Raw genomic sequence first — 13,848 nt, forward strand, 5'->3', positions numbered from 1 at the left:
TACGGCGCCCATCGCATCGCATACCATAAGGCATACGATGGTATGCGATGCGATGCGATGTTAGCCGATGTTATACAATTTTAAATTGTATACCATCGAATTGTATGCCATTGTATGGCATATACAATGGTATACAATTTTAAATTGTATAAGCACCCTAATGGGTGTTTTCAATGTTAAATGTGCCCCCTATAAGATAAATAATTGTATAAGCACCGTAATAGGTGCTTACAATGTTAAAAGCAACCCCACGCCACCCGTACTATCAATGCCAACCCGAAGCGTGGCGTGCGCAGCGAGCCCGCGAGGGGCGGCAGTATGCATCCTCTGACCTTTTCATACCCCCACTATCCACGTCGGCGTGGAGTTGATTTTATATAGTGTGGCGAGCGCAGCGAGCCACCGAGCCCGAAGTGTGGCGAGCGGTCGCAGAATACATGTGAAGTAATGCGCGGGCACTCGCTACGCTTCGGGCTCTGTGGCTCTCTACGCTCGCCACACTATATAATATCAAATCCACGCCGACGTGGATAGTGGGGGTATGAAAAGGTCGTAGGACGCGTATCGCCACGCTTCGGGTTGGCGTTGATAGTGGCGGTGGCGTGGGGGTGCATTTAACATTGTAAGAACCTATTAAGGTGCTTATACAATTAAAAATCATATAGGGGGACCATTTAACATTGAAAAAACCCATTAGGGTGCTTATGCAATTTAAAATCGCATTGCATTGCATTGTATGCCATTGTATGCCATATACCATGGGTCTTCAACCTGTGGCCCTCCAGATGTTGTGAAACTACATGTTCCAACATGCATTGCCACATTTTTTCCTATAAGAGCATGCCAAAAAACCTCAGGGCATGCTGGGACATGTAGTTCCACAACATCTGGAGGGCCACAGGTTGAAGACCTGTGCCATATACAATGGTATATAATTTTAAATTGAATACAATGCCATACGACTGAATATTGTGGGTGCCGTGCTAGGAAACAAGTACCCAAAAGGAGTTTTCAGCACAGTCAGGGACACTGCCAACAATCATTGTAGGAGGCTCATTCCTCAAAATGTAAAATAGATGATGTTCATCAAAATAAACAGAAAGTTCCATGAAGAAGAAATTTACAGACAATTACATCAAATTACAGAGCTTTCTTTAATGGTGGATTTCTGCAAGGATCATTTACTGTTGTGTGAGGATGATGTAGACACTCATGAGGGTGAAGATGGGTAAAATAATGATGATGACACCTGGCCACTGTAGAGCTGTTAGCTTATTTGCCCTATATTTTGTGAGAGTTTAAACAAACCAGGCACTTCAGTCACTAAAGTGTCAGTTCCTTTTAATAAAGTGCTTAGTTTGTTAAGCTCTGCCTGTCCTTCTTAATATCTCAAATAAGGGTGGGTGGGAAGGCCTAAGGACAATGCCATCTTTCATCACTTTTATTTTCATGATTGATTGCGTTAGGCATGTCCGCAACTAGGAGGGTGGGGGGTGTTGGAGAGGGCATGCCCTGGGTGCTGGATGTAATATCCATACCTGCATACAGGGAGTGGGGAGACGGGGTTGAGCCAAATAACTGCTTTTCTCTGGTTGATGAAAATTCTAGTTTCAGCCCTGCGTTAGGCAACTGTATGGTCCACTAGGGCAGAGACTGATGTGAATGACTATATTCTGTAAGGCCTACTGAAAAAAAAGACAATACATTAAGAATAAAATGATAATAGACCATGGTAGGCAACAGTATGGTCTACTAGGTTAGAGAAGCAATAACAGAAGAATACAAAAATGATTGATCGTTCAATTGATTAACCAAAATTTACATTTGTAAAGCTTTTCTACAGGATAAAAAAGGCCACAAATACAACAATGTTTGATTGATTATTCAAAATCAACATGTGTGAGACACCACATTTGCTATTAATTGCAAAAGTTGGAAGGTATGGTTTTGTGCATGAATGTGTAAGGCCAGAATATCCAGCTTGTACTACTACTTTTACAAGGCCATTTGGACATTGAGGCACCCAAAATACTCTATATTGTATGGTAGCAGGTCTGGTGACAAGGGGGACACTTGTTTTAAGCCCCAAAATTCCAGGAAGGCCCAACTCCTCAGGAATCTTGGGTGTCCAGTTCACTCTGGACCAGTTAGATTGCTGCAATATTCAACAGGGCACAGAGAGAAAGATGGAGCCTACTGTCCTGTGCTTAGTTTGACAGCATTTGAAACATTGAAATTAATACTCCTTTCGGTACTTATGTAGTATCTGGGCTGCCGATTTTGTGATTGTATGCCTAATGGTGCGTACACACGGGTGCGATATGGCTTCCGATATTGCCGATATAGTGCACATCGGAAGCCATATCGCATACCGATTGTGCACTTTTCAGGGCTTGCGAGCCCGATGCGCTGCCGATGCGCGCTCCCGAGTGAGCGCAAATCGGCAGCGACATAGTGAGGGCAGGCAAGACTATATAGTGCAGATCTGCACTATATAGTCTTTGTGCCTTATACTCACCATACCTCCGGCGGCCAGAGGGAGAGGGACGAGTCCTGGGGCTGCGCTGCAGGGCGGCTGATGACCCGGCCGGAAGAAGTCACCCTAAAGAGGAGGGGGGGTGTGGCCTGATGTCCTGATGTCTGCACGGCACGGCGGGGGACAGCTGTTTGATGTGCACACACTGACATCCCGGGCCCGGCAGGTAATGTCTCTGCTCTCTCCTACATGCTCCCACACGGTCGACATGCTGCCGTGCGATGCGAGTCCCGATGCCATCAGATCGCGTCGGGACTCGCATCGCACAGCAGCATGTCGACCGTGTGTACACACCTTTACCTTAAGGCATACAATCAGATGCGATGCGATGCGATTCGATTTTGCATAGGATTCAATGTTAAGAAGGTCCTGTTCATTTCCCCACTATCCAAGTGGGCATAGAGTTGATTTTATATAGTGTGGCGAGCGCAGCGAGCCACCGAGCCCGAAGCGTGGCGAGCGAAGCGAGCCCCGCGAGGGGACGCATATTTCTTAAAAAGTATTCTGTGTCCCCTCGCGGGGCTCGCTACGCTCGCCACGCTTCGGGCTCGGTGGCTCGCTACGCTCGCCACAGGTTTATATCCAACTCCATGCCCACTTGGATAGTGGGGAAAGGAAAAGGACCCCTTTTTCCCGTTGAATTCTATGTTAAAATGGACTCAGACCATTTTAACATTGAATCCTATGGAAAAATCTTGACCATCGCATACGATTTGGTCGCATGCGATGCAATGCGATGCGATCCGATCCGATTTCTAAATCGGACGCCCAGATACTACATAAGTACCCTCCTTTCTTTGTAATATACTGTACAGTCCTCATATTTGCAGCTACTTATTTTCTCACATTTTTTTTTACCATTGTTAATACAATAATGTCTTCCTTCCTCAACAGGTTTAATTATGTTGTTCCAAATTTTAGTAAGAGCATACTGAGACCTGTGCAGTCATTTTTTTAATGTCAGCACTATTTTCTTGCATTTCCAATTATAGTTTGGGCCAGTGCCAGGGCCGGCGCTACCCGCTCAGCACTGCCTGCAAAGCAGGTAGGCGCCGGCCCTAAGAGGCGCTTCGAGTCCCGGCCGCCAACTTCACCTGACGCTGCCGGGTGCCGCAGCCGGCACCTGTCAAAATATATGACAGGCAGCGGTGCCGGCAGCAGGCTTAGCGCGTCACACAGGCAGCGCAGCACAGAGCGGAGCCCTGTCCATGAGTGGCACAGAGCGGAGCCCTGTCCCTGAGTGTACCACGCCACGGTGAGCTGTTGCTGCTGCCAGGAGGAAGCAGGTGCAGGAAGTGACTCCTTGCACTTGCAGAGGCAATGGAGAGTGGACTGGAGGTGCTGAGTGCCAGAATAAGGTAACTAAGCACTAGTGGAGGGGGCAGGTTGCCCGAAGGCAATATCATTTAGGTTCCCCCAAACCATATTATACACTGTGACTAGCAACTTGACAAAGGGACGTTTGAGTCCCGAAATGTTGGATATGCTGACTTGGTGACCACAATACACTTTTTGATAAATTTGCTCGGAGTGCTGCTGTTTGTTTTATTGCTATTCTATATCCGGTCAGCCAGCACAGCAGTTCTGGATGTTATATTATATTATGTGTCCCTGTACTCTTCTTAGAAAAAAAAAATAAACTTCCTTGTGCTCTACAGAAAGTGGCACCCCTGGTACTTTCCAGAACACTGACAAGTAGCAGTATCAGCTCCCTCTGAGATACACAGAGCACTGTATCAACTGACTTCTCTCCCCCCGGCAGTGCTACTGCTGTCAGCAACTGTTGTGGGCGTTATGTATAATCAGCGCTACTAATGAGGGCAACAGTGGGCATTATGCATAAGCAATGCTACTACTGTGGCCATTATGTGTAAGCGGCGTCACTACTGTGGACATTATGTATGTGTAAGGGTTCTACTACTGTGGGCATCATGTATGTGTAAGGGTTCTACTACTGTGGGCATTATATGTTTAAGCAGCGCTACTACTGTGGACATTATATGTTTAAGCAGCGCTACTACTGTGGACATTTTGTGTAAGGGGGCACTACTGTGAAGTTGAATGTGAATAAGGGGCACTAGGTGCTGTGCACGGCCATAAATAGGTGTGTGCCAGTGGTGCCTTGCCCACTTGCAATATGGGTATACCATCTGGAAGCACCACTCCCCACCATTTGCCAGTCGCCACTGCTATCAGAGCTTGTGGTCCGGCAGCTACAGTTATTGATTGGCTGTTGGACCGAGAGCTCCGATTGGCTCATGAGCTGGCGCCATATTTGAAAATCAATTCCACGCCTATACAGGCTCTTCTGGGCTCAGGGCTAGGCTGGACTGGATTACACAGCAGTACTGGGGGCATACTGCGATGGGCACTACTGGGTCATTGCTTAAGGGGCACTACTGGTTACTATGTGTATAAGCAGGAGAATTCGGGGCATTGCGCATGGAATAATGTGTAAGGTGCATCACAATGTGTGGCATAATTTGTAATTGGCATTACTGTGAAGCATAATGTGGAATTGGCATTACGGCATGTGGCATAATGTGTAATAATGGTGTTATTGGCACTGCTATGTGGCCATGCCCCTACATATTTTTTTCGGCGCGCACTCTCCCTGTTTTCTCTGTAGTGGTGGTGGGATCACAATTCCATTTCTGGCACAATTACAGCTCTGGTGCTATGTAATGAGAATAAGATTGTGCTATTCTGTGTTATAATTTGAATTGGGAGTACTATTGTGTGCCCCTTCCTTGTGAGACCACACATCTTTTTTTTCTGGTGTGCTCTTTTTTGGTGGCCCTTTATAAAGTATGAGGGGGAGCAAATTTAAAGTTTGCATGAGGGCGCCAAACACCCTAGCACCGGCCCTGGCCAGTGCACATCTAAAGGTATGTACACACTGGGCGTTTTTGCCCGCGTACAATGTGAAAATCGATGCATACACACTGAGTGATTTTCACCTGGGGGTGTGACCCATGGGAAATTGATTCACTCATCCTGTTAAACAGGGCGATAGACAGTCCAGGCCAGTGATGATACGGGATCGCATATCAGCACTCATCACCCGGCCATTTACACTAGGAGATTTTGATTTAAAAATAACTCAAAATCCCAGCAATCGGCACCATTTTGATTCTGTTTAAGATTTCAGACAGCACAGATGTACCCATGGTGTCTGGCTGTGGAGGACAGCTATGGGGGGCCTACTTTGGGGGTACTACTAAGGGAGATTACTATGGGGGACTACTAAGGGGGACCTACTATGGGGGACTACTATTGTGGACTACTAAGGGGGCTGCTGTGGTAGACTACTAAGGGGACACTTTATTTAAAAAATAAAAAAAGATATATTTTAAAATGTTTTTTTTTTTTTTTTTTACTGCAGGGTGCTGCAAAGTGTGCTGAATAATTCTAGGGGTGCTGCTAAATGTGCCATATCAATTCAGGCGTGCTGCTAAGTGTGCTGTATAATTCCTGGGGTGCCACCATGTGTCGTGTATAATTCCAGGGGTGCCACCATGTGTGCCGTATAATTCCAGGAGTGCTGCAATGTGTACCGTATCATTCGTGGGGTGCCACCATGTGTGCCATATGATTTCAGGGGTGCTGTTATGTGTGCTGTAAAATTCCAGGGGTGCTGCCTTGTGTGCCGAATAATTCCTGGAGTGCTGCCCAGTGTCGAGTAGCAGTCCAGGGTTGCTATCCAGTGTGCCATAAAAGTCCAGCGGTGCTGCCCTGTGCTGTCGTATAAGTCTGCCATATAAGTCCAGTGGTGGTGTTCTGTGCTGCCATATAAGTCCAGCAATGCTTGTCTGTGCTGCCATATAAGTCCAGCAATGCTTGTCTGTGCTGCCGTATAAGTCTGCTGTATAAGTTCAGCGGTATTGCCCTGTTCTGCCTATAGATCTGCTGTATAAGTCCAGCAGTGCTACCATACAAGTCTGCCATATAAATCTAGAGCTGGTGCTATATATGTCCAGTGATGCTGCCATATAAGCAGGGGTGTAACTAGATAATCGTAGGCCCAATATGCGAAAGTTTGTAAGCAACTGATGGTGATAAATGTATGTAAAACATATTATGTAGACAGTAAAGATGGCCCCCCTTCAGCTCTGGGCCCCATAGCAGCTGCACCCCTTGCACCTTTGGTAGTTATGCCCTTGCATATAAGTCTGCTGTATAAGTGCAGCGGTGCTTCCCTGTGCTGCTGTATAACTCTGCTGTATAAGTCCAGTGGTGCTGTCCCTCTGCCCTATCAGTTCAGGGCTTCTGCTGCCTGTCTGCTGTGCTGTTCAAAAATAGCTGTGAAGACAGACTGGAGTATAATCATTAATAGGATGAGAGGTAAGAAATCTCCAGGTTTTTCCCCGGAGAGTTTAAAAGTAGGCAAGTATGTATCATTCTATTAAATTTCCCCCCACGTAGCAACTTCTTTTGTCCTCACTGTCCTCTTCCTCTTGCCTCTTCTCATAATGTGAACAGTAATCAAATATGAAGGTGTATGTTTGTAGCTACAGATGGAGCTGCTACCCCCTTGCCGCCAGTGTGCCACATATCAGTATCTGGTGGCTGCTGGTGGAGGACGGGCCAACAAACGAGGACGCGCAACAGGGTCTGCCCACAGTCGTGATCAGACCCTGCTGCTGAAATGATTGGTTTGTTAGCGGGTGCATGCCCTGTTTATACAACGTACAGGACAATTCCTTTTTTTTTTTTTTTTTAAATATGTTTTATTGATCCTCACATATTGCGGTTGTTACAAACAGTAGAGATAACAGACGTAAAGGTATTAAATGAGGAGCAATCCTCCATTTTCTAATTTTCCACAAACATATATGAATAATAACCATAGAATGTCCATAAAATAAAAAGGAAGCTTAACATGGCAACTCCGGTTATAGTATAGTGATGGTTGAGCATTGATATGCGATCAGCAACACTGTACATAAGATGTAGACAGTATTGGCCATTTCGAGACTGGGAGTTACCAAAAATAGTCAGTAATATAAAAGACTGGTCAGAGAACAAAATAAAAGAACAAAACAAAAATTTAACATTAAGCAATAGTAAACAAGTAAACAACTAACTAATAGCCCGCTCCGAGTTCCAAGCCATCAACCCATCCATGGACCGATCCAGCCATCCAGCAAGAGATAGAAAGGAGAGAGAATAAGGTGAGTGGAAAAGAGAGGAGAGGAGTACAGATAGGAAAGGTACGTGGATTGTGACACCTAAATAGCGACAGGGGTTTTATTTTGGAGAAGCTGTAAATTATACCATGAGGTAGACTGGAAGCATGCCTGGATTGCCGTTTTTGTTCTAAGAGGTAGGCTCTGGATGTACTTATCCCGTACAGGACAATTCCATCATGCACCACTTTTCTTTACATTATGTGCTCTTTGGGGCCTAGCTTTTAAATCTGCCATCCCGTCTGCCACTGCAGTGCCACTCATAGATGGGCCACTGCCCACTTGTGTCATTTAGCTTAGTCATCCAGCTACCTCGGTGCAACCTTTTGAATAAAAACAATATTGGGAGTTGTGAGGTGTTCAGAATAGACTGGAAATGAGTGGAAATGAATGTTATTGAGGTTTAATAATACTGCAGGAAGAAAAGAAATTCTGTCATTTTAGCAATTTTCATGATATTTTTCCAAAAAAGTACAGGTCCAAAACAAAAAAGCGTAAGGGTTCCAGATCCAAAACATGAACGGGATCCAGATCCAAAACATGTACGGAGATCCAGATCCAAACCCAAAACACAAAATCCAAAAAGTGTCTGGTGCACCTCCCTAGTGTGTATGGACCTTAAGAGACCCCATCTGCACCTTGCTGAATAACACTTGCATGTCTACTTAAGCTACAAAGTCATGCTCGTCCCTCTGCTTCCTCACTTGCAGCTTTAGTAACATGGGTTAGATCATCAATTACTGTCAAGCCAGACACATAAGGTCTCAAATCTCTGCTGACTATCACAGTTATCACTCAACCCTTGGTACAAAGAATGTAGAAATACACCTTGGACTGAATTCTTATCATAGCCAAAGGCTGTACCCCCTTGTGGAGAAGCAGCAAGCGCCCTTTGTTTCAGTCACATGATTCTATATACAAATTGTTAAAAAGTTTTATTTTCCTGTTGTGTGGCATTACTAAGTTCCAGAAAAAAATCTCAGTTCCGTTTTCCTTTTGAAGATGAAAATGCAGGGAAGCTCTTCAGCTCAACTCCTGATAGGTCTGCTCTATTCGTCAGCAATGATGTCAATGCACCTGTCTTACTGACTTCTAGGGCGCTTCTAATTATTTGTGTCTCCGCATACTGTATGCTTCAGGGAGGCCATCTTCAGTTTGCCTGCAAATCTTAATTAGCCGCTATGTGTTTTCTATCTCTATTGAGTCTTGGCAGGTTGTGCAGTGTACGTCGTGGATAGCGGGGGTATGAAAAGGTCGGAGGACGCGTACCGCCGCCCCTCGCGGGCTCACCACGCTTTGATGGTTGGCGTTGATGGTGGGGTGTCGTTAACAATGTGGGGGCATTTAGCCTAATACACCTAATGGGGGGGCCTGGAGGGCATTTAACATTGCCCTTAATGTGAAATCGGGTCTCAGGGACCATTTAACATTGATTCCTATGGAAAAATCGCATCGATCGCATCGCATGCAATTTGGTCGCAAGCGATGCGATGGATGTGATTTTACCGCTTAAATCGCATTAATCGCATCGCATTGCATGCCTTAAGTTAGCAATAATACACCAGTACCAAACTATCTTTAAAGATGGGCAAACATAGTATAAATATCAAATGTCTTAGTATATTATAACCATAGTAAAAATGTCATATCAGTAAATATCTGAATACAGTTTCTCAGCATGTTTTCAACCTTTATTCTTCCTACCGGGTTCCACAAGGGGGGAATTTAATTAGCTGTGCAATAATCAAATTAACTCCACTTGGCACAAATATTTTACTATTCAATTAACCACATATGTTAACCAACATTACCTCTCCATAGGATTTAATGCAGCCTTTTCTTTGAAGTCCTTGAGAGGTGAAAAGTAAGGGAAAATCCAAATTACAAGGTAAAAATGCCTGGACTTGTTGGGTGATTCTGGTTGGCTTGCTAAGCAGCAATAATTGGAGGACTGGGCTGATGTTACGCCCCCCGGCAGGCAACTGCCTGTCTGCATTCACATGGGGACGGCTAGCAAGTCGCCAAAAGCGCCCGCACAGAAGCCCTGCATCCGTCCCCAATGCAAACACGATGGAGACCGAATGAATTAGAATTAGGCCCTTGATTAGAACCCATGGGATAGTCTCCAACAGTTTATTAGGTAAGTTTTTAGTTAGTTTAATTCAGCCAATAATGCAGTGGTTCCCAAAGTTTCTAGAATCATGGAACCCTAGAGTATCAACATTTTTATCGTGGCACCCATAGAAAACGTTTATTGATAAATTTAAAAAAAAAAAACATTAAATTAAGTATATTTTGTTTGTTATCCCTTGGTTCAGTGATATGCCTTTAACATCACACCTTGGACCCGGGATATTGCTGTGATGGTGACATAGGGACACAGGTTGAGGGGCAGGGTGAAAGCACTACAGCTTCTAACCGGGTCGACCAACCCTGCAGTTCGACCCGGGTTACAAGAAGAGTTAAACCCAGGTCGTCCTCTGTACAGGAACAGGTTGACACATGTTTTTCACAAGTTTTTGGTGTCTGTGCCGACATATGTCGGTTAAAAAAAAAATCATGAAAAACATGACTTTTTCTGCGTTGACCATTGGCATGTAGACATTTTGCTTGCATCAACCTAGACCATGTTGTCATTTTTCATGTGTCAAACTATTGCCTGCTGACCAAGAGTGATTGTCGGCTTAGACACTGTTGACCAATTGACTGGATACCGTATGCGGATTGGGTAGTTTTTAGGAGTTTAGCGCAAGCATAGGTGCAAATAATTACTCAGCTGCTTGAACATTGGCATTGGGTACACTTCTGAATCAGCTCCTATAGAATGCAAGCTTCAGAGCAGGGCCCTCCTACCTTCCTCACTGTCTGTAAATAGTATATCTAGTTTGTTGTATCACTGTTTCCAATTGTAAAGTGCAACAGAATTTGTTGCGCTATACGAGACACTGTTAATAAATAATAAATAAATACATATATATGCTGTTGGCATCTCTATGGCTTACCATGTGGGTGAACTAACATCCCCTAACTTTCTGTGTCAGTATAACTGATGCACAGTCAGCATGAGTGTAGAATGACACATATGCATACAAATGACACTAGTCAGGACAGCAGTAATGCACAATAGTAGAGGAGTCAGCTCTGGTCCCTGCTGGCAGCTTCCTAGACAGGCACAGCAGCAGCAGCAGCATTTCCTTGCTGTGTGTGTGGGCGGTGTTTTTGAAGCGGCTTTAATAGAGAGCAGCAGTAAGTATAGTAGTCTGCTGGCACCGTCCTGTCCTGCTCTCACCCCAGGCTCTGGGCTCCCTAATGACACAAGCAATCAGCAGCAGCAGCAGCAGCCCAGGGCTGGAGGGGACAGAAGCCATGAGTCTTCTGACACAGAGACCCGGGACTGTGTAGTCAGGGTGTGGGGAAGACATGCTGCATCTGTTATAATGGAGATAAAGGACTCAGGCAGCGTGGTCCTGACAGGATACCACTCTTACACGCCAGCAAGGTCACCCATAGCTGAGGACAGCCCTGCTGTACCAGGGGGGATGCCCTGCAGCCAGTCTCCGCGCATCAGGTAACCCCAATGTATAATACTGGTGTTAGTAAGTGCATGGCTGGTACTTAGGAGCCAGAGGCTACATAGAGCATATCCTGAGTGACTGGCAGTGATTGGTGCTGTCAGACTGCATTGTGTCCTGACTGAGATGTCTCCTCTTACATGTATGTTACAGGTACGTGTATATTACTCATGCGTGTACTGTAGTGTGGTGACTTACTGATTCCTGTACCATAGACACGTTACACTAACATTGCTACCCCTGACCATAGTTGTTACTTTATTGCCCTTTAAATGGGGAATCCTTCTTTTAAAATGTCTGTGTGAAGTTTTCATGAAATGTATAATTTCATAGTGTTCTCATCGGTGTCTGTGTTCTGCATCATGCATATATACACACACACACACACACACACACACACACTAGTAAGCGCGCTCGAAGCAAATGCTTCAAAAGCTAGTCTGCTACCTTGTGATTGCCTCTGTGTTTGTGCATGTGTGAGCTAGAAAGAGATGTCGTTTCACTCGCTGCCAACAGATGTCAATGTTTTGGAGACACACAAACGGATATATACTGAAACAAGTCATAAACCCACATCCAGTACAAAGATAAAGTGAATAATGCACTTATAAAAAGTACCTATAAATAACAGAACTAGTCCCAGACAGGCCATTACTACAGCTAAAACAGGAAATATAACACAGTGATTATCTGAGGCACAAAGAGCCCCCCTCTTCTGGTTTCTGCCGAAAGGATGGAGTCATTATGTTATTGTCTGACAAAGTGACTTGCTCATGTTTTTTTTTTTTTTTTTTACTTAATATACTGCATGAAGTCTTGTATTTGACTCTACAATTTTGTGATTTAGAAAATAGGATATTGGTGCTTGGATGAATAAAATATTTCGGAAGCCATTGACATTAGTTAAAAATATCCCTTTTGAGTAGTGACCACAATACTGTCTCCAATTTCTAATCTTAACGCATAACAGCTGCCCTGTAGTAATGGCTGGAACTCGCCATATGTGCTGTTAAGAGTCAGCATCCATGCTCCACAGAGAGTTTATTAGCTCAGCATGTGGCCTTCTGGAATGTAAAACATATGAAGGGAATTACACCATATTTCATCAAATGTTCTTAGAAATACACCAAAGAAAATCCATAGCTTTGATCCACTAGCCCCAGGCTTAATGGTGGGTGAATCATTTTTGTTTTACTTTTTTGGCTCTTATAACCAAATATGAATGAGGTAAACATGATAAGGTCAGGAAGCTGATGGCGCGTAATTAAAAATAAAAAAACAAATTTCATAAAAAATCCTATAGCTGTTAATTAATAAATATATTGCATATTTACATATTATACACTACTCAAACGGAATTGCGTAATATGTAAATGACTTATTGGAGGAAATTTACTAAGATGTATATTCTACTTCACATGTGATGTTGCTATGGGCAACCAATCATAATCTACTTATTTATTTAGCACCCTCTAGAAGATAGTAGACAGGATCTGATTGGTTGCCCATTGCAACATCACACGTGAAGTAGAATACACATCTTAGTAAATTTCCCCCGTTATGTTATATCACGTTTCACAAAAACATAGGGACGTATAATTTGATGGACAATAATGATAATCCTACAATCAGAAAATAAAATGTATTTGACTAAGAATACATTAGGTTACATGCATGCATGTGCAAGGCTACAGTGGTTCTATGATACCTATTTGGGTATATCTTTATACCTCAAATCCCAAATATTAAGGTGTATGGGTCAACATGAGTAAACAGTGGACCCACACATGTAGGTGTGCATGGAAAAATATATTATATATGTATTTATTTACAGCCTGTGCATGTAGTATCTTTTTTGTTCTTCAAATCTACTGACATAGGAGAGCATAAATTAGTGGTTTATATTTTATAGTATAATTGTCCTCTATCACTGCACTTGTTATACCCCTTTCACACAGAAAATTAAATTCCCAGGTGAAGCCGTTTCACCCGGGAATTTTATGAAATACCTTGGTCCTTGTTCTGTGTGAAAGGGCCAATCCGGATCTCAAACTCCTGGGCTCCGGCCCTGCCAATGACCAGGGACGGCCCGGAGTTTAAGATCCGGGTTGCCTCCTTTAACACAGGCGAACACCCCGTCTAATAGAGCAAATTAATGGGTCTAAATTATAGACCCGGAGACTTGCTCTCCTGTGTGAAGGGGTCTGGTGAATAACCCGGCACTTCAAATGCTGGGTAATTGCCGGGTTATTCAGCCGTCACTGTATGAAAGCGGTATCATTACATAAATTGGACAATAACACACAAGTACACACAATTCACAAAAATTCACAAAAAACAAATACATTTTTACATTTAAAATAAGCCAAACCTGAATATTGGCAAAATAAAGCACAATTCTCAGAATGAGGACAGTAAAGGAGTGGGGGATATGCACATAGCACCCAATCAGCTTGTAGCACTGTATATATGTGCTACTGTAGACAATATGACAGAACTAGAATTTCTTTAGTGTATCTGCCTGGAAGGTAGTGATTTGCTGTACATGTAC

General features: G+C 43.9%; 1 protein-coding gene across 5 annotated transcripts in view; it reads left to right on the plus strand.

The window, feature by feature from the left end:
* The window catches only part of ARHGAP28 (Rho GTPase activating protein 28), a 184,819-nt gene that overhangs the window by 40,926 nt on the left and 130,045 nt on the right, over nucleotides 1–13,848 (plus strand). The window contains exon 1 of one of the 5 annotated variants that reach the window (XM_083187609.1): nucleotides 10,951–10,971. The exons of 2 other annotated variants lie outside the window; for them this stretch is intronic. Coding sequence is in view for 1 of the 3 variants with exons in the window: in XM_083187604.1 (XP_083043730.1) it covers nucleotides 11,163–11,293 (131 nt within the window). In the remaining 2 variants the exon portion in view is untranslated. 2 more of the 5 variants (XM_083187604.1, XM_083187608.1) reach the window with 2 other exon arrangements.

The sequence above is a fragment of the Crinia signifera genome, chromosome 5 (assembly GCF_055691185.1).
Source record: "Crinia signifera chromosome 5, ASM5569118v1, whole genome shotgun sequence".
NCBI classification, from domain to species: Eukaryota; Metazoa; Chordata; class Amphibia; order Anura; family Myobatrachidae; genus Crinia; species Crinia signifera.